The sequence below is a fragment of the Juglans regia genome, chromosome 13 (assembly GCF_001411555.2).
Source record: "Juglans regia cultivar Chandler chromosome 13, Walnut 2.0, whole genome shotgun sequence".
Lineage (NCBI taxonomy): Eukaryota > Viridiplantae > Streptophyta > Magnoliopsida > Fagales > Juglandaceae > Juglans > Juglans regia.
Window position 1 is genome coordinate 4,679,641 of NC_049913.1, and position 27,977 is coordinate 4,707,617.

Genomic DNA, 27,977 nt, shown 5'->3' on the forward strand with positions numbered 1-27,977 from the left:
TATACAAATTGTATATATTATAATTTATTAGAGTCATATTCACTTCATTACATTGACTTGACCTTCTAGGCCAACTTTTATATAGGAGGTCAAGGCAGTACAACATTTATCTTTTTTTTTGGGTCTTAGAACGTTCCTTTGAGATGAATGGTGGTCGACTACTTGGGTGTATACGTTTTTCAGAGCCAATGTTAATTACTAGGGGCAAATAACCAGATCCGATATGCTCTACACTTGAGCGGATATTAGCGAATCCTAAGTAATATCTCTATCCATTGTTTTTCCTAAAACAAAAAAAAAATTAAAACATAACGGATCAATGCACTATAACAGGTAAATTAATTTCTTGATCAGAATTACTACAATACTCATTCCTTTTACATCGAGCGTACCATGCCACAACTCAAATAGAGAAATTAAGGAAATGAGACAATACGTAAGGAACTGTCTTATTTCGTTATAATTATTCAAATGAAATTACAATAAAGGAAACATATATGGAAAATTTCAGTTTATTCGAATTATTTAATTAATGGTTCATTAATGTGATTATTATTTTATATATTTCTATTTTCAGAACAGTTTTTGAAGATATTCAACCAGATTCTTGTCTACTTGGAAGGCCTTGGAGAGAACATCGGGATTGATGGGAGGCTCAGATCCGAAGACTGCATCAGCTATGGTGATAACCCCCGGATTCTGGCTGCTGAGACCGGCAAAGGCAATGGCATTGGATTTTCCGATATTGAGCTGGAAGTGAACGAGACCAACTGGGAATACAAAGACATCTCCAGCATTTAGAACTTTGGTGAAGAGACGGTTTCCATCTCCGTTAGAGGTGACAAAGCCAACGTACAAAGTACCCTCCAAGACAAATAGAACTTCAGTGCCACGAGGATGTGTGTGTGGAGGATTCTGGCCGTATGGTGCAAAGTCAATGCGAGCCAATGATATGCCTAGGGTGTTGAGGCCTGGTAATTCATTCACAGTAACGGCGGTGACATTCGACCCCTGTCGACCTGAGGTGTCTCCGGCAACATTTAACCCCGGGCGGAAGAAGTCTTCAGCTTTGACATCTTTTGGATCCTTGCAAAACTTTCCATTCACAAATACTGCATATAGAAAAAAAAGTTCGTTACTATCACGAAGGAACAGTAGAACTTCCATTATAATTGAAAGTATCATGTTATATAGTTAATATCGTTTCCAAGCATAGTTACATATGAGGAAATCGGTATAGATGCTTAAAATGATTTCCAAAAGAATGTAGTAATAAGACTCTGTTCATACCGGCAGAATCGTACTTGTCGACTGCAACGCAGAAGTCTTGAAGAGGACTAGGGTCAGAGGCAAAGGCGAGAGAGCAAGCCAAAGCCAACAAGGCCACAGTTGCAAGCTGCAGGTACATGAGAACACTACCTTTCATCATGTTGGAGGCTGTCTCTAACTTTTAGTAAAAATTTTGTGTAGTATTGATCGGGTGAGGGTTGAGAGATACGTTGCATGGAAACTTGTGATCTATTTATAGAGGGAAAAGCCACTGAACCAGTCTATGTTTTTGCTTGCACGGTAAAGCTTGAGTAGTTATAATTAATCAGGCTTTTGTTTTGTTGATCTTTTCTCTAACAACTACACACATGATGTTGAAAACCGCAACCAAAATTCGACCACTTCCAAATTGATCATGGACTACTGAATGCAGTTCTAATGTGTTGTTTTGGCCAAGTCAAAATAAAATGTATTACGTACATGATAGACGCTACTAATCATTACTAATCATTACTTAATCGCTTCATATAAATTTTTTATAAAAAAAAATAGATTTTATATTAAAAGTAGAACTTATTTTTTTTATAAAAAATTTATATAAAATTTATCTATCTAACATTACCCTATTTTAAATTAAAAAATATCTATAGTCATAATAAAAAAATATATAGTGATGGCAAAGGACGTGGATTCGGAATGATCCAAAGTACTCCAACATTGATCGGTTCATAAACTCAATATCCCTTCTAGAATTGACAGTACGTACTAAATTCTCACGTTGATCGTTTCCTCCCTTGACCTATCTGCAGACTGCAACATGATATGGATAAAAATAAGTTGCCAGGATTGGCAAGTGGGAAATGGTATTTGCCATTGTTTCTCACCTGCTCTACTTGACCATGTAGCCTCTCAGGACCTCATAACTGGCATTTTCTTAATTTTGTCCTTTTCACTTCTTAATTTAAAATATCATGTTATGATGTTATCATTGATAATAATAAGGGAAAAATAATAATAAACCGAGCTAGGTTGATGATATACGTACATTTGTACGTTGAAAAGTAAAAACAAAATGAAAAAATAATGTACATAAGTAGGTGGAGAAAGAAATTAGAATGAATATCATGTTAGGTTGTCTTGTCGACCTTTTACCTGCTTCTCGGGGAACTTCAACAATCTAGATTACAAAGACATCGCCTCCTCCTAAAAACATTTTTAAATATTTATTTGATATAATTTCATTTAAAATATAAATTATAGAAATCAAATTTTATTATTTATGTAATGTAAATAGTGTGATCTACAAACTGATTTAAAAATAGAATAACTCACTTAGAAAAATTATGTGAATTTTCTATGTATAAATTATGTATATTAGTATTACTAGTATATTATGTATTTATTAAAATAAATATGATGAGATTTTATTAGGTCATAAAACGTTATTAATATATATTTTTTATGTGTAAAGCATATGATTCAATAAATTTTCATGTTTAATATTAAAATTTTATTTATAAATTGTAATAACATTATCTTATATATAATTAGAATTTATATTTTTATATATAATATAAAAAATATTATATATAATATTAAAAAAATAATTTAAAATATATAATATAGTGAACCGGTCCGGTCTGGTTTTAAAAAGTATAGAACCGGAACCGGACCGGCCGGTTTTGGAATAACGGAAACCGGATCCGGATCGGACCGGTCCAGTCTGGTTTTCCAGTTAAATTTTACACCCCTAAAAGTAGCAGTCATTTAAGAACACAGACATCCGGCTCCCTATACGCTCTTCTTTTCCAAATTTTGAGATGCATTTTGGGGAAAACTTGCATTTCGTCCTCCCATCTGGTTCCCTACTTTAGGTTTTTTGTTTATGCGTGCTAAAGTAGTTCCCGATCTATGGAAAACTAATGTACATCCTTAAACACATTTTTAATTATTTTCGCTTATCCCTCTCTCTTCCCCTCCCGCGTTCACCATGTCTCGCACCCTATTTGCTATCGGCTCTCTCTCACACTCATCCATCGACGACAACCCCTTTGACATTTTTCATGATAGCTAAGTCATTTCATTCTCACACAAACTCACACACACAATCTATGTCTCTCATGCCGTCAACTCTAAGAGAAATGCTCACTCGATTTCGTTTGTAGCTCTACCATTTTGGGTTTCTATAACTCCATTGTCGAATCTTAAGGTAGATCTCGAAAACCCTAGGCAAAACAGGAATATGGTTCCGTGTATGCTTCTCTAGGGTATCTAGAATGACAATTTTTTAACGGGTTTAGGGAGATTTTTTGTAAAATCAGTGACCAACCCATTTGATTCTACTGCTTCTTTGATTTCTGTTTTGTGAAATTTACGCCCAATTTATTCAATCTAGCTTGTCATACCTTTCTATTACAAATTTCACATAATCAAATGGTTTATTTCACTATCAATGACCTTGCCATGTGATTCTACTGCCTTCTTTGATTTATGTTATTATGTCATTTCTGTGTAATTTATTCAATTTAGCTTGCCATTTGATTCTATGAAAAATTTCACATGCAACTCTAATGTGCTTTGTTTCACTGTCAGTTACCTTGCCATGTTGATTGTACTGCTTGTTGATTTTCGTTTTGGGTAATTGTTATGTAATTTATTCAATTTAGCTTGCCATTTCACTCTATGTATAATTTAAGAAAATTATGTGCTTTGTAAAATCAGTGAGCTTGTTGTTGTGCTGAAAGTATCTGCAAGTGCACAGAATCATAATAAGTAGTAAAGTAAAGTGTTTTAAATAAACGGATGTCGAACCCACATAGATTAATAATGCTATTGAGTACTGAAATTTACTAAATTAATTAATATTTAGAAAATCAAAATTTAAATAATAGATTATCTAAATTAAACTGAAGAAAAAGAGCATTAAAATTAAGATTTTAAATATAATAAGAATAGAACTAGAGCGTTTGATTTCACCTAATGAATCTCACACGATTTATTCTTCCTTGTTATAGAATTCCAATTATCCCAAGTTATTAATAAAAATTCATTAATTATTCAATATTTTATCTCGAACAATACTAAAAATATCTTCAGTTAATAACTAAATATCTCTATGTGAATTTAATTAATTGGAGATCCATTAAGTTCTTTGAATTTTTCTTAAAAAGCACACTAATCGCGATAAAGTATTTCTGCTTCCGCTCAACTAATAGTGCTTAATCGTAGAGCTCTAATCACAAATCACATCTCGGTCTCATTGCGATTCAATAGATCGAACAATAATTAGCTAAAACTTGCAAGCATTAAGAACACGGAATAAATACTCAATTATGGAAATATTGAAAATAAAATCATTTAGAATATAAATTGTGTGTTTGATGCTAAACTACATCAAAGTTCTAGAAAATAAAATTAGCTCATAATGAAATTGAAAAGAAAAAGAATAAAACTTGTGTTCTTCGTTAGAGTTGATTGATGAAGCATGCGGCCCACGCCTCTGCCCTTCAGATCCACCTCCTTGAAAGAAACTTAAAAAATAATGTCTGGACTATTGGACACTAAAACTCAAACTCCTCCTCTCCAATTTCGTGCTAATAATATGCTTATATATGGTAGAAAGAAACCTTAAGGTTTTTCTGATTTTTGCCAAACGTTTTGGACTTATCTTGGCAGCCGCGTACGTGCTCCATGAGTTTGAATTTTGAAATTCTTATTATGACAAAGTTGTAGGTCTTTCTGATACATTTCCAACCCATCAAGAATCGCATCAATAAAAAATGTGAATAGGAAGTTACGGTCAAAATATTAAAGTATCTTCAGGCTGTCCCTAGCACATTTTGAATTTGAATTTCATGTGGATTCTTTCAGTGATTTCTTTTCTTCTTTCTTCTTTTTATTTTTATTTTTTTTCTGGAGATTTTTATTTCAAAACCCTCCTTCCATATATACAGTCCATCCAATCTATTCAAAATCGATTCTATTTTCAAATTTTAAAACAAAAGATATTCTCCATATTTACTCCTGAAAATTCAGAATTCTTGGCTTTACAACTTCCATCTGGATTTAGAGCATTAGAATGACATATTTTAGATTTGGGCTCTTCATAAAAGTTTTAGATCACTTTCTCAAATTTCCAACACACATGAGGTTGCGTAATTCTGACTTCTAGAACTCCAGATACTCGTTGAAAACCAAAATAGGGTCTCGGCTGCAATAAACTTCTAGATAGATTCAGAATTCTCCGTTTTTTCTAAGTTTTGAACTTCAAAATGGAAAAACTGGGTTTTGGACTCTTCATAAAAGTTCTATACCTATCTATTAGCTATCCAGCGAGATAAACGACAGCTAAAACAGAGGTGTGTAGCTCCAGCTAGAACTCAAAAACTAAATAATGTTTTGTTTTTACTAAATCAGCCCAATTTCAACTTAATCCACTAATTAAACACCTGAAAAATACCAAGAATTCTCAAGAATTAAATTAATATAAAATAAAACTAAAATTCTAGACAAACAAGCTAAGAATCATGCAAAGTACTTGAATCTTGAACAATTAAGCATAAGAAAATGTGTGAATTAAATTCCCACATCACTTGCCATTTGATTCTACTGCTTGTGAAATTCATGTTTTGTATAATTTCTTGGGTTTATTCAATCTAGCTTGTCATTTGGTACAATGAAGATTTTCTCATGCTTATGTGCTTAGTTTCACTGTCAGTGACCTTGCCATTTCAAAGTACTAGATCTTTGATTTCTGTTTGGATAAATGTTTTGTAATTTATTCAAGTGATCTTGCCATTTGATTCTATGAATAATTTCACATGCTTTATGTGCTGAAGATCACTGTCAGTGACTTTGCCATTTCAAAACACTACTAATTTGGTTTTCTTTTTGGATAAATGTTAGGTAATTTATTCAAGCGAGCTTGCCATTTCTACTATGATTAAGTTTTTGTGAATTGTAAACTTTAGTAACTTTTTATAAATTTCAAAGTTAAAATTGAATAAGGAAACAATATTTTTCAATTTTGTGTGATATGCTTCTTTGATTTTTGTTTGGGCAAGCTGACACTTGGTTTTGCTCTCCTATTGATGTGATAGTTGGCTTCACCAGTTGTTGACTTTCTGGTTTTTGTTGTTGATTCCTTATTTGTTTTTTCTCACTGTCATTGCTTTGTTCTTTGCAGCTTTAATTGTTGATATGTAAAGGTTGTCGTTGGGGTTGTATGTGTAATGTAATTATGCTGTGACGATGGTTAAATTGAATATGATAAATGTATAAAATCGCAACTTCTGTGAATGAGGCAAGCTTGAAATGGCAGAGTAACCCGTGTGGTCATTTTTTTTGTGAAAGTTTCACAAAGGCAACCGTTTTGCAGTCATTTGAATTGTGTTATTTGCTTACCTATGCCTGAATTAAAAATCCATTATGAGCCTCTTCTCTCAATTTTTATAATATTGTTTTGTAATTTGTGTTTTTCTGTAATTTTTATTGTTCTGCTGTGATTTAGGCATGCTATTTAGTTTTATTGGTTGGATTACTTTGCCATTTTTTATGTTCTGCTATCAGTTATATTGGTTGGATTAGTTTCATCTCTTTGTTGTTCAGTTGTGTTTAAAATTTTAGCTTGTTATTCTCAAAGTTATCCTATTACTTATCATGTATAACAATTTAGATAAAGGTTGTTTAGCTGATTAGACATGCTACTTCGGTATTTTTTTCTTCTTTAGTTTGATTTTGATTGTGTGTCCCCCTCGACTGTAATGATAACAAAGTTAAGTAGGGATACAGAAAATTTAGCACATACTCTATGGGAGGGTTACCCGAACGACTAATCACTACTGGTAACTGATTGTTGCAGCCATGGAGGATATTGTCACTTCCTATGTTTTACCACTCCTTTCTTGAGCCACTTTCTTGGGTTAATTGTTTGGGTATTTTTCGGGGTTCGGCAAGTGAAACTTAAGTGTAGACAACGGATACGGGCAAAACTCCATGACAGGGAAACTCGGATGGCCAATGAATATTGACAATCAATTGTTATAGCCATTGAGGACATTGTTGGCCAATCAAAGTTTTGTGAATTATAATAAAAATCTTTGGATTATAGTTTGTACTAATTATGCTCACTGTTTGTGTACACACTTTAAGCAAAACAAAAGATAACACTACTCAATGCCTGGGTCACGTAGCGGCACTAGCAATATCTCACGCTCAGCAAACTATTGTCAAAATGAGTATCCAGTATGTTATTGTTGTATTAAAGCATGTCGAAGAACTATTCATACCAACAATAATGAGGGGGGCCAATTTTTCGGTTGCCAAAACTATGAAGTACTTTTCATTTGTTGGTGGTCTTATTGTTGATAGTCTTGTTCCACATATTTCATTACTGGTCAATTTTACAGTTTGGGCAACCTAATGGGTTTTTCTGTTGGTATGATCCAGAAATATTAGCATATGACCAAAAGACAATTAACTGATTAAAAATCGAACTTCAAAAGAAACAAACATCAATGGATATCCAAACCAGTCAACATCGACTAGAAATTGTTTAAGAGAGGCGTAAGAGAAAACTAGAGAAAATCAGTTTCATTATAGCAATTTCGATGTCATGCTTATTTGTTTTGACAATCTATTTTAGAAATTTCTGATTAATCTTATGGTTACATGTACTAAACTTTTGGGGTCGGTGTATCGGCAGTTTCAGCACTTGTAATTATAATATAGTTTTATTGTGGGCACATATAATGAACTTTTAGGGGTTGGTGTATGGGAAATAGTAGTACTTGTACATATAATTGAGAAAATATTATGAATGTACACATTCTCTTTTCATTAACTATTTCAGTTATTGAGAATGAATTTACAGTTTATGAAGTGTGTAATTTATCTTAACGTGTGAAAAAAGCATATTTATCTATTTGTTTCGTTCGGGTGTGCCTAAAGCTTAAATCATATCGATCACCATTAGATCTGGGCGAAAATCATAATCGTGCTTTTTATTTTTCCATTGCAAATAAAATACCATTGGAAAAGACGAATATTTATTATTTTTAAAACTATAATAATTTCAAAACTAATCTCATACCCAAAAAAAAAAAATCAGCTTCGTGTTTAAAATTTACGTACAAGGTGATATTGCTTAACATGAGGATAAAAACAAAATAGTGAGTAGTTAAAATTGTGAATGAAAGTGAGAGAAAAAAATTTTAAAAAAATAAAAGAAAAAAATTATTTTAATATAATAGAGAAAATATAGGAAATAAGACGTAGGAGTTTTTGAAAGATTAGTAAAATTTAGGATAAAATTTTAGGAATAGTATTGTTTAGCTAGAATTTAGAAAAATTCGTAAGAAATGGGATGTGAATGCTTTGAGATATATGAAAAATTCTTGGGATACAGGCAATATGTTAAGGAATCAGTCAAAAAATCTTTACTATTCACGTGAAGAGAATCACATGATTTAGAAACTTGTCAATTTCTTCCATGGTGCAATTTCCTCCACAGGCAGCTACCATTTTAGCCTGCTTTCGATCAATTTCTTCCAGCCATCTGGAAGATGAGCCCAACAAACTTAGGCATAGTAAAGACAACAAAATGACAAAAAACATAATTAAGTAGTTGTGAAGTGACAATTGCCCACCCACGCCTCTCCTCGACGAATTCATTAAGCTGCTTCTTTAGCTTAACCACCTGCTGCTCCTGATTGAATGAAGGATTCAATTTGGGATAACAAAAACTGAAATTCAATTCAAGCGACTTCTGGTAATTTCAAAATATGAGATTCTAAACTATGAAGCCCTCTTTCAAGCCCTGCACTTGCTCATTATCCAAAATTGACTGGGATTAGGGTTGGGCAATGGGGCCTCACACCCCACCCCTGTCCGCCCCACCGCTGCATGGGCATACCTCCGTCCGTTAGATGCGGGTGACGGGGCAACTTATCCTGCATCTAGGCCTCCAGCGGGGGCAGGCTAGAGCCAATCCCGGCCTGCACCCCAACATTATATATAAATATATATTTATACAAATTGTATATATTATAATTTATTAGAGTCGTATTCACTTCATTACATTGTCTTGACCTTCTAGGTCAATTTTTATATAGGAGGTCAAGGCAGTACAACATTTACCTTCTTTTTTTTTTGGGTCTTAGAACGTTCCTTTGAGATGAATGGTGGTCGACTACTTGGGTGTATACGTTTTTCAGAGCCAATGTTAATTACTAGGGGCAAATAACCGGATCCGATTTGCCCTACACTTGAGCGAATAGCGAATCCTAAGTAATATCTCTATCCATTTTTTTTCCTAAAACAAATAAAATTAAAATGTAACGGATCAATGCACTATAACGGGTAAATTAATTTCTTGATCAGAATTACTACAATACTCATTCCTTTTACATCAAGCGTACGATGCCACAACTCGAATAGAGAAATTAAGGAAATGAGAGAGTACGTAAGGAACCGTCTTATTTCATTATAATTATTCAAATGAAATTACAATAAAGGAAACATAAATGGAAAATTTCAGTTTATTCGAATTATTTAATTAATGGTTCATTAATGTGGTTATTATTTTATATATTTCTATTTTCAGAACAGTTTCTGAAGATATTCAACCAGATTCTTGTCTACTTGGAAGGCCTTGGTGAGAACATCGGGATTGATGGGAGGCTCAGATCCGAAGACTGCATCAGCTATGGTGATAACCCCCGGATTTTGGCTGCTGAGACCGGCAAAGGCAATGGCATTGGATTTTCCGATATTGAGCTGGAAGTGAACGAGACCAACTGGGAATACAAAGACATCTCCAGCATTTAGAACTTTGGTGAAGAGACGGTTTCCATCTCCGTTAGAGGTGACAAAGCCAACGTACAAAGTACCCTCCAAGACAAATAGAACTTCAGTGCCACGAGGATGTGTGTGTGGAGGATTCTGGCCGTATGGTGCAAAGTCAATGCGAGCCAATGATATGCCTAGGGTGTTGAGGCCTGGTAATTCGTTCACAGTAACGGCAGTGACATTCGACCCCTGTCGACCTGAGGTGTCTCCGGCAACATTTAACCCCGGGCGGAAGAAGTCTTCAGCTTTGACATCTTTTGGATCCTTGCAAAACTTTCCATTCACAAATACTGCATGTAGAAAAAAAAGTTCATTACTATCACGAAGGAACAGTAGAACTTCCCTCATAATTGAAAGTATCATGTTATGCAGTTAATATCGTTTCCAAGCATAATTACAGATGAGGAAATCAGTAAAGATGCTTAAAATGATTCCCAAAAGAAGGTAGTAATAAGACTCTGTTCATACCAGCAGAATCGTACTTGTCGACTGCAACACAGAAGTCTTGAAGAGGACTAGGGTCAGAGGCAAAGGCGAGAGAGCAAGCCAAAGCCAACACGGCCACAGTTGCAAGCTGCGGGTACATGAGAACACTACCTTTCATCATGTTGGAGGCTGTCTCTAACTTTTAGTAAAAATTTTGTGTAGTATTGGTCGGGTGAGGGTTGGGAGATACGTTGCAAGGAAACTTGTGATCTATTTATAGAGGGAAAAGCCACTGAACCAGTCTTATGTTTTTGCTTGCACGGTAAGATTGGACTTGGAAAGTCTAGCTTGAGTAGTTTTAATTAATTAATCAGGCTTTTATTTTGTTGATCTTTTCTCTAACCACTAGACACATGATGTTGAAAACCGCAACTGCGTATTTGTTCGATCTCTTCCACGAAAATAAATTTATTACAAATAAAAAAGAAATATATAGTGATGGCAAAGGAGTACGTGGATTCGGAATGAGCCTACCAGCTAGGTAGTTGGGATGATCAAAACTACTCCAACATTGATCGGTTCATAAACAGATAAACTCAATTTTCCTTCTAGAATTGACAGTACGTACTAAATTCTCGCGTTGATCGTTTCCTCCCTTGACCTATCTGCAGACTGCAACATCATATCGATCAAAATAAGTTGCCAGGATTGGCAAGTGGGAAATGGTAGTTACCATTTTTTCTCACCTGCACTACTTGACCATTTAGCCTCTCAGGAGCTCATAACTGCCATTTTCTTAATTTTATCCTTGGGGAGAGAGTTTATTAATCCAGCGAAATTATGGTGTTTGTTTATATTGTCCGTCTAAGATGATGTCTGCATCATGATGATGACTTTAGAGGCTAGGAAAAAAATTAGAGAAAATGAAAGGGAGAAAGTGAGGCTAGCTAGCTGCTCCTCTTTTTCTTTCTTTTTTACGTTTCCACGTGCAATTATCTAGCTCGGTTTATTGTTATTTTTCCCTTTAGAGATCGACCATTAACGTCTAATTTGTTTCTGCTAACGTTGTCCGTCAGATATTTATCCAAAAATAAGAGGTGGAGAAAGAAATTAGAATTAATATGATATATGTTAGGACGTTGTGTTGTCGACCTTTCAATTTACCTGCTCGATCATAAAACATGACATCTGTTGCATTAGAAAGCTGTACAAGACATTATTACATTTGAGCCAGCTTTTACATAAGCCCAATTTTGATCGATTTGAGTCTTTTAAAGCATTTGCAGGCTTGAAGTGTAACTATGTCATTCTAACGTTGATATCCTTTAAATTATTGTAAAATATAACTCGAACAACAATAAAGAATAATTGAGATTCTGACTAAACAAACAAATAATGAAAATGGTAAAACCATATACAGATTTTCATTGTACCATAACTACATGGGAATATTTACCATCTAAAAAGAATAAATATACAATACAAAATTACTCATCCAAAACAAAATTATAGAGTAGAAAATAGTTAGCAAAGAGCTAACCACAGATCCCTTAGGACCCACAAGTTTGCTTATCGATCTAGAGCAGAAAAAAATGCAGCTTGGGATGCCCTTCCTGGAGTTCGACATTTCTCATCTGCTGAGTTTATTGGTGATGATTGTGGCATGAGTTCCGTTAATCGGATTCTTTCATTGGTAAGTCTGTTCTGTAGAAAGAAAAGATATAATGATCAGATGTTTTCACTGGTTCCTGCTCATGCACCAATAGGCTAAGGATGATGAGATACATGTGTATATGTGTGTAAACGGAATGTAAATATTCTGCTTACCTTATACTTCAAATCTTGCAATTCTCTTTCGAGTGCAGTAAATCTATTCTTGAGTTGCTCCAGGGCATCTTCAGCATCGGAGGGACTTACATTGGATACTGGTTTTGTTATTCCAACTGCCTGAAAGTTTAGTCCAATTAAAAAAGAATTTCCAGTAAAGCATGTTGTATTGGCAAATCACTTTACACATACCTTTAGAACACTAGTACATAAACCCAATAACCTCTGTGCTAACTGAACCTTCTCCTCCTCGGTTTCCTGTTGCAAATTCAGTTTTCTGTTTAGCCTTCAACTCTATTTACTGGTATAGCATACCCACATCTCTAGTTACTAGTCTAGCTACTGGTGCGCGTGTTTGTGTTGGTTGCTGCGTTATGTTTACAAACCTTCAGTTTGATATTCAACCGATGTTCCTCATCAAAATCAATATAGGGATTTTTCCCAATGGAAGCACGGAAGCAAGCTAGCTCTTCCTTGACACGTGAAAGAATAACCTCGGTTCGCCGCAGCTTACTGCTGAGTTCTTCATTCTGAGTTTTCAGCATGTTGTTTTCATCCTGTAACATTATTGGACTCCGATGACAAAATTGATTTGGAGATAGAGATGGATGTCCAAAACCATGTGGTTCCACAAAATGGTCAATAAAACTGAAATCAAAGTAATTAGATTGACAGGCCTTGATTTTTGCATGATGATGAATGCGCTGCTGGAGGTTTTGCTGACCAGATAGCTTCTTTACTTCCCCTTCAAGCTCCATCACCTTTTGCTTACGATGTAGATTCTCTATCTACATAGATAAAGTAAGGCAAAAAACCAGAAGAAATTAAAATCCGCACTAAACAATGGCCATTTTGTTTACAAAATAGAGACTATTTCTACCTTCAACATTTCATTCTCAGTTTTGTGTAACTGATCTTGGCGCCATAGTTTTTCCAATGCGATTTGGGCACCTACCATTTCAGCCTGCTTTCGATCAATTTCCTCCAGCCATCTGGAATACGAGCTCAACAAACTTAGGCATGGTAAAGACAACAAAATAACAAAAAACATAATTAAGTAGTTGTGAAGTGACAGTTGCCCACCCTCGCCTCTCCTCGACGAATTCATTAAGCTGCTTCTTTAGCTTAACCACCTCCTGCTCCTGATTGAAAGAAGAATTCAATTTGGGATAACAAAAACTCACAAAAACTGAAATTCAATTCAAGCGACTTTTAGTAATTTCAAAGTTGAGAGTACCTTCTCTTGAGATTCTAAACTATGAAGTCGAGCCTTCTCAGTTATCTTCTGCACTTGCTCATTATCCAACATTGACTGAGATTACAGAATTGGAAGGGTGAGATTAGCATATTTTGAAACTTGAGAAAAAAATTTATCCAGAAGTGATCTGATACTATTGCAACATCACGGACTTAGTAACATCAAATCTACAATTGGGATTGCATAAAGAGGGCAGTGAAATGATAATATTTGATGCTATATATTTTCTGGGATGCAGAATATAATGAAAGACAACTTATGAGAAATGATTCACAAATTTACCGCATAATTGGTCATATCCAATTTAACTCCCAGTAGGTCTCTAATTACATCATGGGTCATGCTCTCAGCAGCAGCTAATCTAGCATTCAATGCGAATATCTGCATTGTCCAGTACAGAAAGTGACTACCATGGGGACATAATGTATGGCCACAAAAGAAGAAAGCAATCTCAAATTTCCGTAGAACTCATAGAATCTAGATTGGGACGGCAAAGGTTACCTCTTTCTGTCGGCTTACTGCCAAAAATTCAAGCTCTTCAATATGAAGCTTTGCAGCAGTAAGCTCCTCATCTTTCTCAGATTTTATTTGATGTGCCAAGCCCAATCCAATGCATTTAAAAGGGGAACCAGAACCCCTAGACTTTGTGGCATACTTCTCTGACTTGTTTGATAAAGAATTCATGAGCTGGGCAGAATGTCCTTCAGGCCTGACTTGTTCAGCCATGGCTTCCAATGCCTTGAACTGTTAATGAATTTCATAGTTTACATCATTGTGAGGTGATTTTAAAAGAAATAACGAACTTGTCCTACGAAACCACATCTATTTGCATCAGAAAAGACATTCATTCTATAAATGCCATGCAACCTCTTTACTGCAGAACAATGAAATAAATCTTATGATTTCTTGCATACCTTTTGCTTATAGTCACTAGCCTGTGCTTCAGCATGCAAATTTAGCTCAGAGAGATGAACTTTTAGTTGGGTAATCTGTTAGATAATGACAAGAGCATAAGTTTCTAATGCTAAATCCCCTTCAAAACAATTGGCTATAAAATTGGTTTAGAAAACTTGGTTTAACTATGGAGGCTCAGAATGAAGTTATAAATAATTGTACTGAAGATGCAACAGAAGACGTCACCTCTGCATCCTTTTCTACTATGTCCCTCTCAAGAATTTGCATATGCTCAAGGGCTTCTTGAAGGTTTTTCTCTTTCTCATCTAAATGCCTATAGTTTAAGCAACAATTCAGCAACCATGCATAACCTAAAAATATCTACACAGTCCAAGTGAATATTTAGAATGATTTCACCTTTTCATGTCTGAATCAGCATTTTTAACATTTTGCATCTGATCTTTTACAGCATGAAGCTCTGATTCCAGCTCTTCTCTTTGCAACCTTTGGCGTTCGGCTTCTCCTTTAAGAATGTTGACCTAGACAGCCGTTATAAGTGAGGCATAATAGAAAAAAGTAATAGCTCATCAAAAGATCATAATAGTTTACACGACTTTCTTGTCTCTTTCTTTAATTCTAGTTGGCTGTTACCCTTGTATACTCCCTGTTTTCTTTAATAATAAAATCTTTCATGACTTATAAAAAATGACCTTTTTATAACTAAACTTACCTTGTTTTCCAATACATTTATTGTACGTTCTAGCTCTTCAACAGATCTCTCTAATAGCTTCACTTCTGTCTCTTTGTCTTCAGCATAGACCTTTCTTGATTCAGCCACCTGATGTTGAGGTAACAAATTAATATTAGGGAACCAAAAAAAAAAAGTGATTCACCAAGTAGAGGTTAGAATGTACCTGTTGAGCTTCCATGGCAATTGTTTCATTTTTGTCAGCAAGTGTCTTTACCCTCTCAAACTTTTCTTTCCAACTATTAACTTCAATCTGGAGAAGATCCCTCTCACTAGCAAGTTCATTCATATTGCTCCCAAGGGATTCGATCGAATTATTCATTAGCCCAAGAGCATTACTCATCTCTGTAAGCTCCATTTCCAAGCTCTCAATTATCTTTTTCTTCTCTGTCAATTCCTCCTCTAAAATACTTTGTGCTGCCAAGGCATCTTCAATACAAGCACCCAGCTCCAGATTTTCTACGGAAAGCATTTCTAGAGACTCGCGTTCTTTTGAGAGATCCAACTCATGCACAGAAATTATGTCAATTTTATCCCGCAACTGATCTTCAAGCATTTGGATTTTAGCAAGCGCCAGATCAAGCTCACCTGTTTTTACTGCAAGCTCATCCTCTAATGCCTCTACAGAAACCACCATTTCCTCAATCTCTTCTTTTTGATCTTTTGTATTAGATGCAGATTCTTGCAACAAGCTCAGATCAAATAAAAGTCCTCTCAAAACATCTTCCTTTCTTAATAGCTCAGCCTGCAGATTCAAATTTTCTGATACTAGCTCTTTAGCATGGCACTCCAAGCGGTCAAACTCTTCCATAAACTTACATGTCCTCTCTATGTTTTCAGATATCTCTTGTGACATTTTATCCACAACTGAAGAGCCTTTTCCATCCAGTACATTAAGTAATCTGCTACCCATGATGTCAAGAGCTTCCACTGTATCAATGCATTTCATGATGTTCAAGCTCGAAATGGAGAAGCTTTCATGCATAGTATTCTTGTGGGAGCAAATTTCATTTCTTAAGAAAGCATTTTGTTCCTCCAAGGATTTTACATTGTTGACATAACTTTGACAGTCCTGTGTTCTCGAACATAACTCCTTGAGAATGACAGATTGAGAATGTTGGAGCTCATTCATTTCAGCGTTTTTCATTTCCAGCTCAGTCTTTAGACTGACAATACCAGGCTCCAACGAGATTATTTCATTTTGCAGCCTCTGATTTTCCTCATGAAAGACACCTATGCGGCTCAAAGATGATTCAAACTCGGAATTTTTCCCCTCTAAGTCTTTAAGTACTTGCCTCTTTTGAGCATTTAACTTCATTATCTCACCTTTCAATGACTCATTCTCATCTGCCAAACAGCTCATTCGGCTTAACTCTGCATTTTTCATGTCCAACTCATTTTGTAGTTCGCACAAAAAAGTTTCCATCTTGCAAATATTCTTCTGCAGATCTTTGTTTCTTTCATCAAGGGCAGACATTTGACTCAGAGAAACTTCTAATGCTCTTTCCTTTGTCTTGAAATCATGCAGTAGATTTTCATAGTCCGCTTCATGTGCTTGAACCTGGTTCAACAGCCTCACCTTTGTTTCGTTGACATCAACAAGTTCAACTTTCAATCTACTATTCAAAAAAGTAACATCCTTTAGCGACTGAATGCCTTGGTCAGTCACTTCCTCCATCTGTGAAATTCTTGAATTACTGACATTCAGCTTTGACAATAGATCCTTTCTTTCCAATGTTGCCTCTTGAATTTGTTTTTCTAGAAGAGAAACCTGGGATTCCTGGTCCTGTAGCAGTTTTGTTTTCAACTCTGCATCGACCTTGGAAAAAATTATTTCTTTCTTCAAATTCTCCAGGACTGAACAACACTTGATATGCTCTTTTTCTGCATCAGCTTTCTGCAAAGCCATCTCTTCTAGTTCTGAAACCAAGATAAGTGACTCAAAGTCTTTAGAGAACCAACCTACCATGAAAAGATCAGCTTGAGATTCAAGAACCATCTCTTTATATTTCAGTATTTTCTCCTGATCCAGAAGGCATGCCAAAACGTTATTGTTACTCAAGTCCAACTCCTTCATTAAAATTGAAAGCTGTGATCCCATATCATTAGACCTTTGCAGCATCAACTCCTCTTGGAGCTGCAGGTCTGATATTTGTTTCTCAAAAGTGGATACCTTGACTCTAAGCTCCCCAGTTTCTTCTTCTTTCCTTGAGATTTTATCAAAACTGTTCTTGATGTCGGCCAGGAGTTTCCCTTTGAGGATTCTACACATCTCAAGCTCTCTTATTGACTTAAAATTGCGTTCCCTCAAATCAGCTATAGCAGAGTTTGATTCACACAGACCGTGTTGAAGCAAACCATTCTCTGTATTCAGCCCTGTGACTGTTTCCAACAAAATTCCCATATGACACAGGTGTAGCACTGACACAGCACTGTCCTTCACAATTATTTGAGACCAGACACCCTCAAGCCATGAATGCACCAACTTTGTGGAGTTTACCAGCAGAGACTTCATGCAGCGGAGGTCACAGCCTAAAGACATTAAGTTTTTGCTTAGTGTAGTCTGGAATTCTGTGATGGCACATTCAATCTCTGAAACCAGATCCCTTGTTTCCGTCAAATGTGAGCCAAGCTGCTTTTCAAGATCTTCAAATTGTTGATTCTTCAGATCATTGATGTTCTGCAAGCTCTGAACCTCATCAGTTAATAGACTCCGGTCATTGATTAATCCGACTTCGGTTTCCTTACGCCTTTCTATATCAAGCTTTAATTTTTCATTTGCTATCACCAGTTTATTGATCATAATATCTGCATCTTTCATAGTATTTTGGGCCTCTTGAAATTTGGCCATGATACAAGAAGCCTCTGCGGCTTTCTGGGCTGCAACCATCTTTGCACCACCGACCTCAAGTTCAAGCAACTGTAACAGGATGTCAGCAAAAAGTATTTGAGTGATGAAAAAAAGACTAATTAACAGATTCTAAATGCATAGTCCAAAAACGTGAAGTTTAAGAGAGAGATACAGATGGACAGGGACAAAGCACAAAACAGGGAACAATATAAATTCAGATTATCACCGTTCATTATCAATATCAACAAGAGAAAATATAAATAGCACTTTACTGTGCATAACAGCCGCTGCACACTAAGTGTATTGGGTGAAAAAAAAAAAAAAAACCACAGCACGGGTGTGCTGCGGCTATGGGCTGATGCCCAGAAGAACTCTATCAACAAAGGTACATTTTCCTCGTTGGAGCCTCCCAACCCCACCCAGACATACAAAAGACAAAAGGCAAAAGAACATTACAAAGTCGGTATTCTCCATAGTAAGTTGGCCCCTAGATGAAGACTAACAGAGCACAGATTAGAGGAGAGTTTTTTGAGACAATAAATGACAAAAATCATGAAGAATTACCTCTTTAGTCTGACACCATTGAGAGCCAGCTTCTTCCACAGTTTGTTCAAACACACTTAGCCTATTACCAAAAGCTTCCGTCTTGAGTATATATTGTTTTTCAAAGTTACTCATAGCTGCTTCCATGGCCAGTACCTGAGTTGTAAGACATTTCATGCTTTCCTGACTGCATTTCTCAGACACCTGCATTTGTTTTTTCTCGTCATGCAGCTTCACCATCTCAGCTTGCACCTCCTTCAGGCTTTCAAGGGCCGATTGTATCTCCTTTTTCAGAAGTATGATGGTAACATCTTTATTACCCATATCCCTACCAATTCTTCTAGACTCCAGATTTTTTTCATCATAGGAAGGGCAGCACACACTCTTCCCAACTCTAGAATATTCAGATGTATCCAGTGTCAGGTCTTCAACACAATTTAAGTCTCTGTCACTGACTTTATTTGTTTCAGCATCTGTCTGCAACAATTCCAGATTAGCAATTATTTATATAAACGTCCTCAAGAGACCAGAACTACCACATAGATGTGAATTAACTTCAAAGTTAAAGCTGCCTACCAGAAAGCAAGAAGCTTACCGGTCCTTCACCTTCACCATCTCCATCAAAAGACGTACATACTTCTTGTGAATCTTTCCTTGCAGGACTTCCACAATGCTCCCCATACGAGCTCATGCATGACTTGAGTGTGGATACACCTGATTGTAGCTCAGCTAGTTTCTCCTTTGTCATCAAAATATCAATCTCTTCAATAGTTTTTAGCTTTTGCTCCATACCACAAGAACGCTCCTGCTCTTCAGAGATTTTTTCTCTAAGCTTACCACAGGTTCCCTCCAAATCTTTTACTTCCCCTCTCAGAGACTGTATCTTCTTATCTGCTTCTTCAATCATCTCAGCTTGATCATTAAGAAGAGCATCTTTCCTCAAGTTCATCTCTACTGATTCACCAAGCTGGAAATCCTTGTGCTTTAATGCATCACGATAACTATTATTCATTTCTGATAATCTATTGACAATCACAAAAGCAACTGTTGCACAACCAGATACTTTTCCAATCTGATCTTCTGCCCATTTATTTCTGTCCTCCAGCTTTGCTACTGTAGATGTCTTTGTAGTCAACTCTGACATCAATTGGAGGATTTCTTTCTCCTTTTCACTGCACTCCTGCTGGTGTGCTTCAGTGATTACCATTGCTGCTCCTCTCAAAGACTTCAGCATGCACTCCACATCACTTCTTTTATTGTTTGCATCCTCTAAACAACTCCTCAGTTCTTCAATCATTAATTCCTTTTCAGAGATTATTTTAATCATCTTGCCAACTTGGTCAGATATCCAAATCCTTCTATGCGGAAAGGAACTTGATATAAGTTCGAGCTGATCAGACGCATTGATGAGTGTGTCGTGCCCATCAGCAAGAATTTCTTCAATCTCACAAGTCAATAGATCCCATTCTTCAGATAATATTAACAGTTCCCTATCTTTCTCTTCTAGCTTTTGATTCAAGCTTTTGTTATCATCAGTTATGATGTACAGTTTTTCCTGAACCTCTTTCAATTCAGTCTCCAGAAGTGTTCCAGCCGTTTTCATCTCCATTTCTTTCAAATGACTATCTTGGACTTGGTGCTGAAGTATCCCAAGTTCTTCCTGCATACAGACAATCACTTCAGCAGTTTCAGCTTCAGCCTGCCTGCGAACTTCATCCATTTCTTCTTCATTTGACACCTGATGTGCACGGTCACCTCGGTACCAATTATTCAGTCTCTTGGCCTTTTCAAGAGAGGCTTGCATCCTCTTCAAGTTTGCTTCTAAGGGGGAATTGTCACGCTCTGTACGGGTTGAAGGTGAGTGAAATTGCAACTCTTTAAAAGCAAGCTGATCCTTCAAAGCCATGATTTCAGGCTCCTGTTTGCTCAAAAGCTGCTGATAATGACTGTTAGTATTCCTCAGTTCCTCCATCTCATTGATCGACAGAATTTGCTGTGATTCAAGAGCTTCAATGATGGACTTTGCCTCTTCCAATTCGCATTTTGCATCTTCATATTTTTTACTTGTTAGTAAAAGTTTTTCCTTCGCCACCTGAAGATCTCTATCATAGCATATTGCCGTTTCCTCCATCTCACGACAAGTTGACCTCTCTTCTTTGATAATGATCTTTAATATATCCAGTTCCAACTGCAAATTGACCATTTCCTCTGCGTGTTTTATCAGCAGAGATTCATGCTTACCTTCTAGGTTCTCACTCTGGACTACCTTGAGCACCTCATCTTCTACAGCTGGACCATTTATTGAATCCTGAAACAAAATTTCATACACTCAATATTTGGAAGACACATTAGCACAATACCTAATCTTCTTGTAAGTTGGCATGACCCAAAGTGCAGGCATATCTATTACAAAGTAATCCTTAAGAAATAACCTTCTCATAATCTCTCTACTCCTGGATTTTCTTTTATTTTTTTCCATAAAGTTAATGCAGCTAAGTTAAAAGACAAGCTAAGAAACATAAGTACCTTTATGGTCTTATTGACGCCATCGTGCTCATAGGGTTCATATCTGATATTCTCTAACATGGTGTGTAGGTCATCTAATTCCCTGCAGAATATGGGAAGAAAAATTTGCATGGAAGATTAAAGAAGTTACTGCAAGCTTAGAGGCTCCAATCGGAAAATACAATGCTAAACAGACTTGAAAATGGATGAAAAATGAACTTGTATAGGAGGATCAAACTTTCTTACCTTCTGAGTTTTGCATTATCTTCTAAGCAAGATTTTAATTGGTCCCTGCATTTCTCTAATTCTCCAAGAGTATTTTTAAACTGAAACCAATGAAGAGGAATTGTGAAATAGATTAGTATGTAGTAAAGAGGAAACGTGTTACATATAGAGACAGAAAGTGCGACCTCCGGCTGGAAATCATTTTTTTTATGCACATAGTTTCCTTTATTAATGAAAACTGACTATGAAGACCAGAAAGAAAAAACAAATGAAGGACATTTTTCACTCGGAATTAACTTTTTTTTTCTAACAAGAATGAGGTAAACCACTTTGTAATGAAAGTAACCAACCTCGGGTTGCATATTAGAATTAAGATCATTATGCTGCTTAGAGCTCCCATCAATAAATTGAAGCAACTGCAAACAGAGGTCTTTTAGTTGATACAGGCTCCAAACATTCCCAACCGGAAGGAAAAAAAAAAAAAAACTCGATAGATACTATTAAACACCTGATCCCGCAGTGCAGATACTTCAGACAAGAGTATCTCTCTCTCCCCTTCTTCATAGAACTCTTGAAACCTAAAAATTTGATGAGAAAAAAGTAATAGAAAAGGTAAAGTGCTAATTACAATAACTTCTTATCCAAAAAATAAAAAACTTTTTTATAAGAAACTTCTCATCCAAAAATGAAAACACAACAACACCACCTAGAATAATGATGGTAATAATGATGATTGCAGCAATAACTACCTTCTAAGTTGATCTAAAAGCCTTATATTCTCCAAAGCAAAGCGAGTTACTTCAGGATTTCTATCAACTTTAGCTTGAAGCAACTGAATCTCCTCGGAGAGTGCTCTGTTCTCTTCCAGTAGATAAGCATCTGCAGGTACAGAACCTCCAAGAAGTGATTCCATTCTCTGAATTTTGTCTTCCCTAAACCTGAGCATCATTTTACTACATCTGGTATCTTCCTCTCTTTGACGAACCTGAGATGTAATTGGTGGTAGCCGTTAGAGCACTTTTGGAAGTGAAACAAACTCCAAAAGGAAAAAAAGGGTCCAAAAAAGAACAATACCAGGCGGTTCAACTGTTCTACTTCAGCCTCAAGTTGCTTAATAGAAGTTTCAGCCATCTGCTCCCTTCTCAAGGAACCAGCAAGTGTTGTCTCCAAAGATTTCAACTGATTCATTGTCAATCAGTTGCATGTTACGATCAGTAAAATAAGGAAAACCAAATGCATGGTAAGGTTCAGATTGACACATCACACTTGAAATAACAAATGCAATGAAAAATAAAAACATAAAAGAATCAAAGATTTACTTTCTATCCATGATGCCTACACATGGGGTACATATAGAGAGCATACTATATCTTGTACTTCATATCAAACTGTCACCATCCACCTTAAGTTTTTTATTATCCTTGTCATAGGCCAAAAACTTTTTGGTCACATATGTACAATGTCAACACTCAACAAAGACTAGTCAGTGTGGTGATTCCCGTGTCCAAATTCATATGTTACACGGCCAATGAAGACATATCACATGAACATAAAACAACTTCAACACAAGATACTCCAATCAAATTCTCAATGTCCTCGTCAAGTTTTGCTTTGCACAAAGCGGTCCCATACCACATGACATTACCAGAGAGGTACACTAGCCACATCCATGTGATCCCCTATAAATAATGGTCACTATTGAGTCTCCCACGTGCCCTGGTATACCCCAATTTAATCTAGAAAGCAACCAATGTGAACATTAAGATATACCAATATAATGACTTCACAATTCAATCCAATCCAATTGGGTATCCAAATAACAATAACAATAATAATGATAGTGAAAATAGGGAATACAATTTAAAAATAAATAAAAATAAAAAAAGGAGTCGGGGTACAAAGGCAAACAAGGACAAAATATAACATTATCCAACCATCGCATATCAATCCTTCTAACTTTTATATGTACAAGTTCCATATCATTTACTAAGTTTTATATGCCAGAAGAAGCAAATACCTGTTTGGTAGATAATCTAACAATGCCCTTGGATGCATACTCAGGCAAATCATCAATCTCCATATTCACATCGTGAATGTCATCAATCTCCATATTCACATCATGAATGTTTTCCATACAGGCATTTTCTTGTGCTGTTGTTGTATCTTCAATAGTTGTCAAACCAAATGACAAAGATCTGGAGACATTCTGACGTTTAAGAATAGAAAGCTCCTCCTGTGCCAAAATTACTACATGATTTCAAACACAAATCATTTGACACATGAGAACTTACAATGAAACAGAAAATTCAATATCACCTTTAGAAGTCGTATCTGGTGTTGTAGTGCAATAACATCTCCTGTAGAATCTTCATTCACAACAGCCTGTACCATGCAGAGGAAAAATAATCAGTCAAGAAATAGATGGATGTCTTTGAGAAATTCCGCCATATAGGACTGATAACAGAAGTTTACATTATTCTGAATAAGTTTTGCTCGTTGGGCAAACTTAAGAGTGTTCAGTGTTTCAGATGCACAGCTGCAAGAAAAATAAAAGAAAAGGTTCATAGCATTGATAATCAACTGTACGAGTTGAAACAAAAGAAAATCAGTTAAAACCATGTGAACTAACCAGATAGAAGGGCTGACATTCGCAATTATCATTGTCTTCGAGTTCCCACCGAGTGAATCCTGCGTTATGTTTTTTTCCATGTCTAGCATTATCGTTGAGGAATATAAAACTAAAGAAGGAAAAGAAAAAGGAGTTGCAAATAACCTGAAGAAGAAAAGTTAGCCTTGAATCTCTGTAAGGAATATGTCTCAACTTCCCATGTGCAACATCCACTAGAACCATTATTACATGACTGCAAAATGCAAATGCATATCCACGTGGAATTTATAAGGTAGGGCTAAATCAGAACAACAATGACAGGCATTGGAGCATTATGGTAATTGTAGTAGTACCCCAGAGTAGACAATGACTTATTAATGTTAGCAGCTTCCTTCAAACGCTCACCCTCAGCACCTGAAGTTTTCTGCCTATTATTGTTGGTAACTAGATTAGCAAGGGGAACATAAAAGAGTTCGAACATATGCCAAATTGTATGTAGTTGAACATGTCGGTTATGATGATTTACCTCTCTGAACCCGCAAGATCAACTAGGTTTAGTCTTGCAAACCGTAGGTTAGTTGCTGAATCTTTTTCCCATCTACTCTCAATTACGCATGTAAATACACTGTGCGACCGACTACTCTCTCTATTCATATTTGTCGCTGCAACTCTCCGATTTGAAGAACCCTATGTGCAAGAAGCCACAAATTACCATGTTTAAGAAAGCACAACACTAAAGCAAGATTGTGGATGTATGCTCCTGTATGCATGCTTGCACACACAGACGCACCCACCCACCACACACCAACAGCACAAAAATTAGCTGCCTCAAACTGAATATTTTAGTTCAAATATGAGTAACCTGAGTTAGAAGCCTTAGAATTTCGCTAACAGTCTGTACTTCAAATTCAGAGAGATTTTCAACATAGACACCCTTCTTAACATCCTCCCGGAGCTATTAAAATACGAAAAACAAAACAAATATTAAAAATGGCACGATGGAAATTGCATAAATGTACACCAAATGTCCTACACTTGGAAAATAAATAGGCTTACCATCAAATTAGCAGATGAGGGATCAAGGAGGTCTGTAATTTGTTCGTTGTATATCTCTAAAAAAGAACACTTGCAGGTGTACTTTAGCTTTTCATCTTTTCGAATTTCCTCTTCCTATCATAGAAAATGATTGAGAAGGATATGCTCACCACAGTATACATGCTTAAACATATGCTAAAAGGTGAAGTAACGAAAAGTGCTAAATTTACCGCCTGGATCCTTGCAAATAAGAATTCAAAAATACGTGGAGTCATTCCACGATGTGGACTGGGCTTGATTTCTAAATCATCAATCTCGCCAAGCATTGTATATGTCTTCCCACTTCCAGTCTGCATGACCAAACTTGCTCAATTCTAACAGCTTTTTTTCTTATAAGCTCAATTCTAACAGATTTTTGAACTTCAAAAGAAGAAAGTGATCCTATGCTTTAGTAGTTTGAAACTAAAAGAAGTTGTATCTTGTTGGCCTAACTTGTTATGGTTAAGCCAAAACAATCACTCTGTTATGAGAAATTTACAGAATACTGAATGTATGTCCCTACATTCATTATGTTCTTCGATTGCAAAAATTGGTTAGACAAGGCAAACTTTTCCTGAATTCTTTCATTAAAAGAAAAGAATGGCTAAGGAAGCTATGGCATTCAGGATTTAAGGCAGATCGCCTTTGTGTATTTTCACAAATCATAAAACTGAAGCAGCTAGAGCAAGTGTAAATTTAGGCACTCCTGGAGTTGACTAATATACATTGGGCTTGTGTAAGTGAGTTACAGGCTACTGTTAGAAATATTAGAGAGCACTAAATTAAGAAGATCAAGCAAGCGAAACGGTAGATATTCAAATCAGTTTGGGATAAAATTTTGGGGCAAATCATTAACACTTAATTACCATGAGAACAAATCCAACACCCATGTTGGTTGATATGAGTGATTTTTACTAAACAATTAATCAAGTAAGCAAATCTCCATCTTAATTGAACAACTCTGGAAGGGATCGAATTCTAACCTACTGGATTCATAGTGCTGCTACCAATCATATATACAAGTTAAATGTCACACGATGTTAGCGGACATCCTATATTTTGGATAATACCTGACCATAGGCGAACATACAGCTATTGTACCCCGACAGGCAATTCTCAACCATCGGTAGACCAACCATCCTAAAAAGTGTTTCCTGCAAAGCCGAGAATAGACAATACAAAACAAATGCATTGAAAACATATATCATTGAAAACATATAAAATATGAGAAAGAAAACATAAATCATTGATCATCTGTCATCTCTGATCAGACCTGTTCCACTGTTTCACATGCGACATGGTCAAATGTAAATCGAGTTTCTGGTTGCCCAATCCAAGCAATGGTTTGAGCACTTTCTTGCTTCAAGCACCTGTTGTAACCGTGTGTACTCTTTTCCATGCTATTGAGAGGACGGACTCGTATAAGAACCTAAAAGACATCAAATCCCACTTAGCATAACTTCCAAACTATAAATTAAAGATTTCAAATTCAACAGACCGAATTGACAGTTCCCCTAAATTATAATCAGAAAATAAGAAAACTCTCACGACTTCAGTAATAAGAAATCCACTGCCTATTTTCTTAATCATTCAAAACAATATGTCCCAAATTTGGGGAACAATGAAAGCTAAATTTGTGATCCAAATGAGGCTTACCTGTACACTGTGTTCCATCCAGAATGAAGGGTCTTCCTTTAGATCAAAGTGAGGCACTTCCATAGTATTAACAGCAGTAGCTGGACTACAAGAAATTGGTAACCCTTTATACAATGCAGCAAAGTTTCCAGTGCGAGTACTGGTATGTCCATCAACCCTACTCCGAATCCCAGAACTCGGAGGCTTACTAACACTCTTAGACGGTGTGCTCTGAGTTGAATTGCTCTCAGAATAACTAGAAGCACCCCTTCCCACCACCCGAGCTGGCCGAGGAGTCATACTAACCAAACCCCCATTTACAGTTCCAGCCACTCCTTTCACTTGGCCCGAATAATTACTTCCATCATCACGGGAATCACCGGTAATCAAACCGGGTTCGTGCTTTTGAGCCCACGCGAATCGATTTTTGGCGGAAAACCCAGCGCCATGCTTGTCCGGAGTGCGTAGAGGCAATGTAGGATCCGAACTTTTGCCTTTGGCCTTAGTTGGAGTCCTCTCAACCTTACTCCTAAACCCCACTTCCTGTTCCTGCCTAGCCATTGGAATCGGCTCTTGGATTGTGTTTAGGGGAGGCCTCGACGAGTCGATTCCGGTTTGAAACACCAAAGAATCCTTGGGGTTTTCGGACACATTCTCAATCTCCTCGTTCTTACCGGAATTCCGGCGCAGGAATTTGAAGTCTCTCAACATCCTAACAAGAAAACGGGAATGCATGTAAAATCATGGGACAGAAATAACGGAATGTGAATGTGAAATGAAAAGCTAGGAAGAGTAGATGTGGACTGTGTGAGGGTGTGCGTACCTGAAAGAAGAAATTGAAAACAGAATCCCAAGATGTCGAATCCGTTGATTTCCTGAAATTTTACTTTGCTAGAAATGGTGGCGATTATGCAGCTGGTTTTCTTTCCAGGGTTTTGGTAAAAACCTAGTAGCAGATGTCGATTCAAGAATACATCTTCGTGATCTCTCTCTCCACTCTCTCTCTCTCTCTCTCTCTCTGAAGTTTCGAAGGTTCTTGGGTGTTTTTTTTTTTTTTTTTCCTTTATGGGCGAGTGGAACAGAGGGGGGGAATTCTCAACGGACGGCTGAGATGTGATCTGGATTTGAAAATGAAGGTAGAGAAACATATCGCCGCGGCATTGAGTTTTGAATTGCAAGGGCTTTTTAGTCAAAAAGAAGATTTTCAGGGCATAATAATGAATCAAATTTGAAATTTCAACGGCTAACTCTGAGCGTGACTTTGGGC

At 36.4% G+C, this 27,977-nt stretch overlaps 3 protein-coding genes across 5 annotated transcripts; all 3 read right to left on the reverse strand.

Moving 5' to 3' along the window:
* Positions 1 to 309: 309 nt before the first annotated feature.
* LOC109010243 (germin-like protein subfamily 1 member 13) lies at positions 310 to 1,496 on the reverse strand. The gene is made up of 2 exons (XM_018991017.2): positions 1,291 to 1,496; positions 310 to 1,112 (listed from the first exon to the last, which is right to left on the reverse strand). The coding sequence occupies exons 1-2, from the start codon at positions 1,427 to 1,429 to the stop codon at positions 574 to 576; spliced, it is 678 nt and encodes a 225-aa protein (XP_018846562.2). The 5' UTR covers positions 1,430 to 1,496; the 3' UTR covers positions 310 to 573.
* Positions 1,497 to 9,614: 8,118 nt separating this feature from the next.
* On the reverse strand, positions 9,615 to 10,790 carry LOC109010224 (germin-like protein subfamily 1 member 13). Its single transcript, XM_018990987.2, has 2 exons — positions 10,585 to 10,790; positions 9,615 to 10,406 (listed from the first exon to the last, which is right to left on the reverse strand). The coding sequence occupies exons 1-2, from the start codon at positions 10,721 to 10,723 to the stop codon at positions 9,868 to 9,870; spliced, it is 678 nt and encodes a 225-aa protein (XP_018846532.2). The 5' UTR covers positions 10,724 to 10,790; the 3' UTR covers positions 9,615 to 9,867.
* A 1,110-nt stretch (positions 10,791 to 11,900) lies between these two features.
* Positions 11,901 to 27,724, reverse strand: LOC109010237 (kinesin-like protein KIN-12D). 3 transcript variants are annotated; one of them, XM_035684839.1, is made up of 37 exons: positions 27,534 to 27,724; positions 26,732 to 27,422; positions 26,349 to 26,504; positions 26,146 to 26,229; positions 25,267 to 25,386; positions 25,058 to 25,171; positions 24,864 to 24,956; positions 24,528 to 24,688; positions 24,355 to 24,429; positions 24,167 to 24,254; positions 24,023 to 24,081; positions 23,866 to 23,929; positions 23,710 to 23,775; positions 23,411 to 23,626; positions 22,468 to 22,572; positions 22,143 to 22,378; positions 21,902 to 21,971; positions 21,744 to 21,809; positions 21,415 to 21,494; positions 21,190 to 21,271; positions 19,259 to 20,971; positions 18,685 to 19,140; positions 15,436 to 18,189; positions 15,252 to 15,359; positions 14,939 to 15,060; positions 14,768 to 14,855; positions 14,542 to 14,616; positions 14,129 to 14,371; positions 13,910 to 14,008; positions 13,607 to 13,681; positions 13,453 to 13,511; positions 13,250 to 13,361; positions 13,047 to 13,157; positions 12,756 to 12,926; positions 12,562 to 12,627; positions 12,370 to 12,489; positions 11,901 to 12,246 (listed from the first exon to the last, which is right to left on the reverse strand). In XM_035684839.1, exons 2-37 carry the CDS (start codon positions 27,419 to 27,421, stop codon positions 12,112 to 12,114), a joined length of 9,132 nt encoding a protein of 3,043 aa, XP_035540732.1. In that variant the 5' UTR covers position 27,422; positions 27,534 to 27,724; the 3' UTR covers positions 11,901 to 12,111. The 3 variants fall into 3 exon arrangements, with proteins under 3 accessions (XP_035540732.1, XP_035540731.1, XP_035540733.1); XM_035684838.1 differs by having other exon boundaries at positions 18,685 to 19,136; positions 19,240 to 20,971; XM_035684840.1 differs by having other exon boundaries at positions 12,148 to 12,241; positions 18,685 to 19,136; positions 19,240 to 20,971.
* Positions 27,725 to 27,977: the final 253 nt, after the last annotated feature.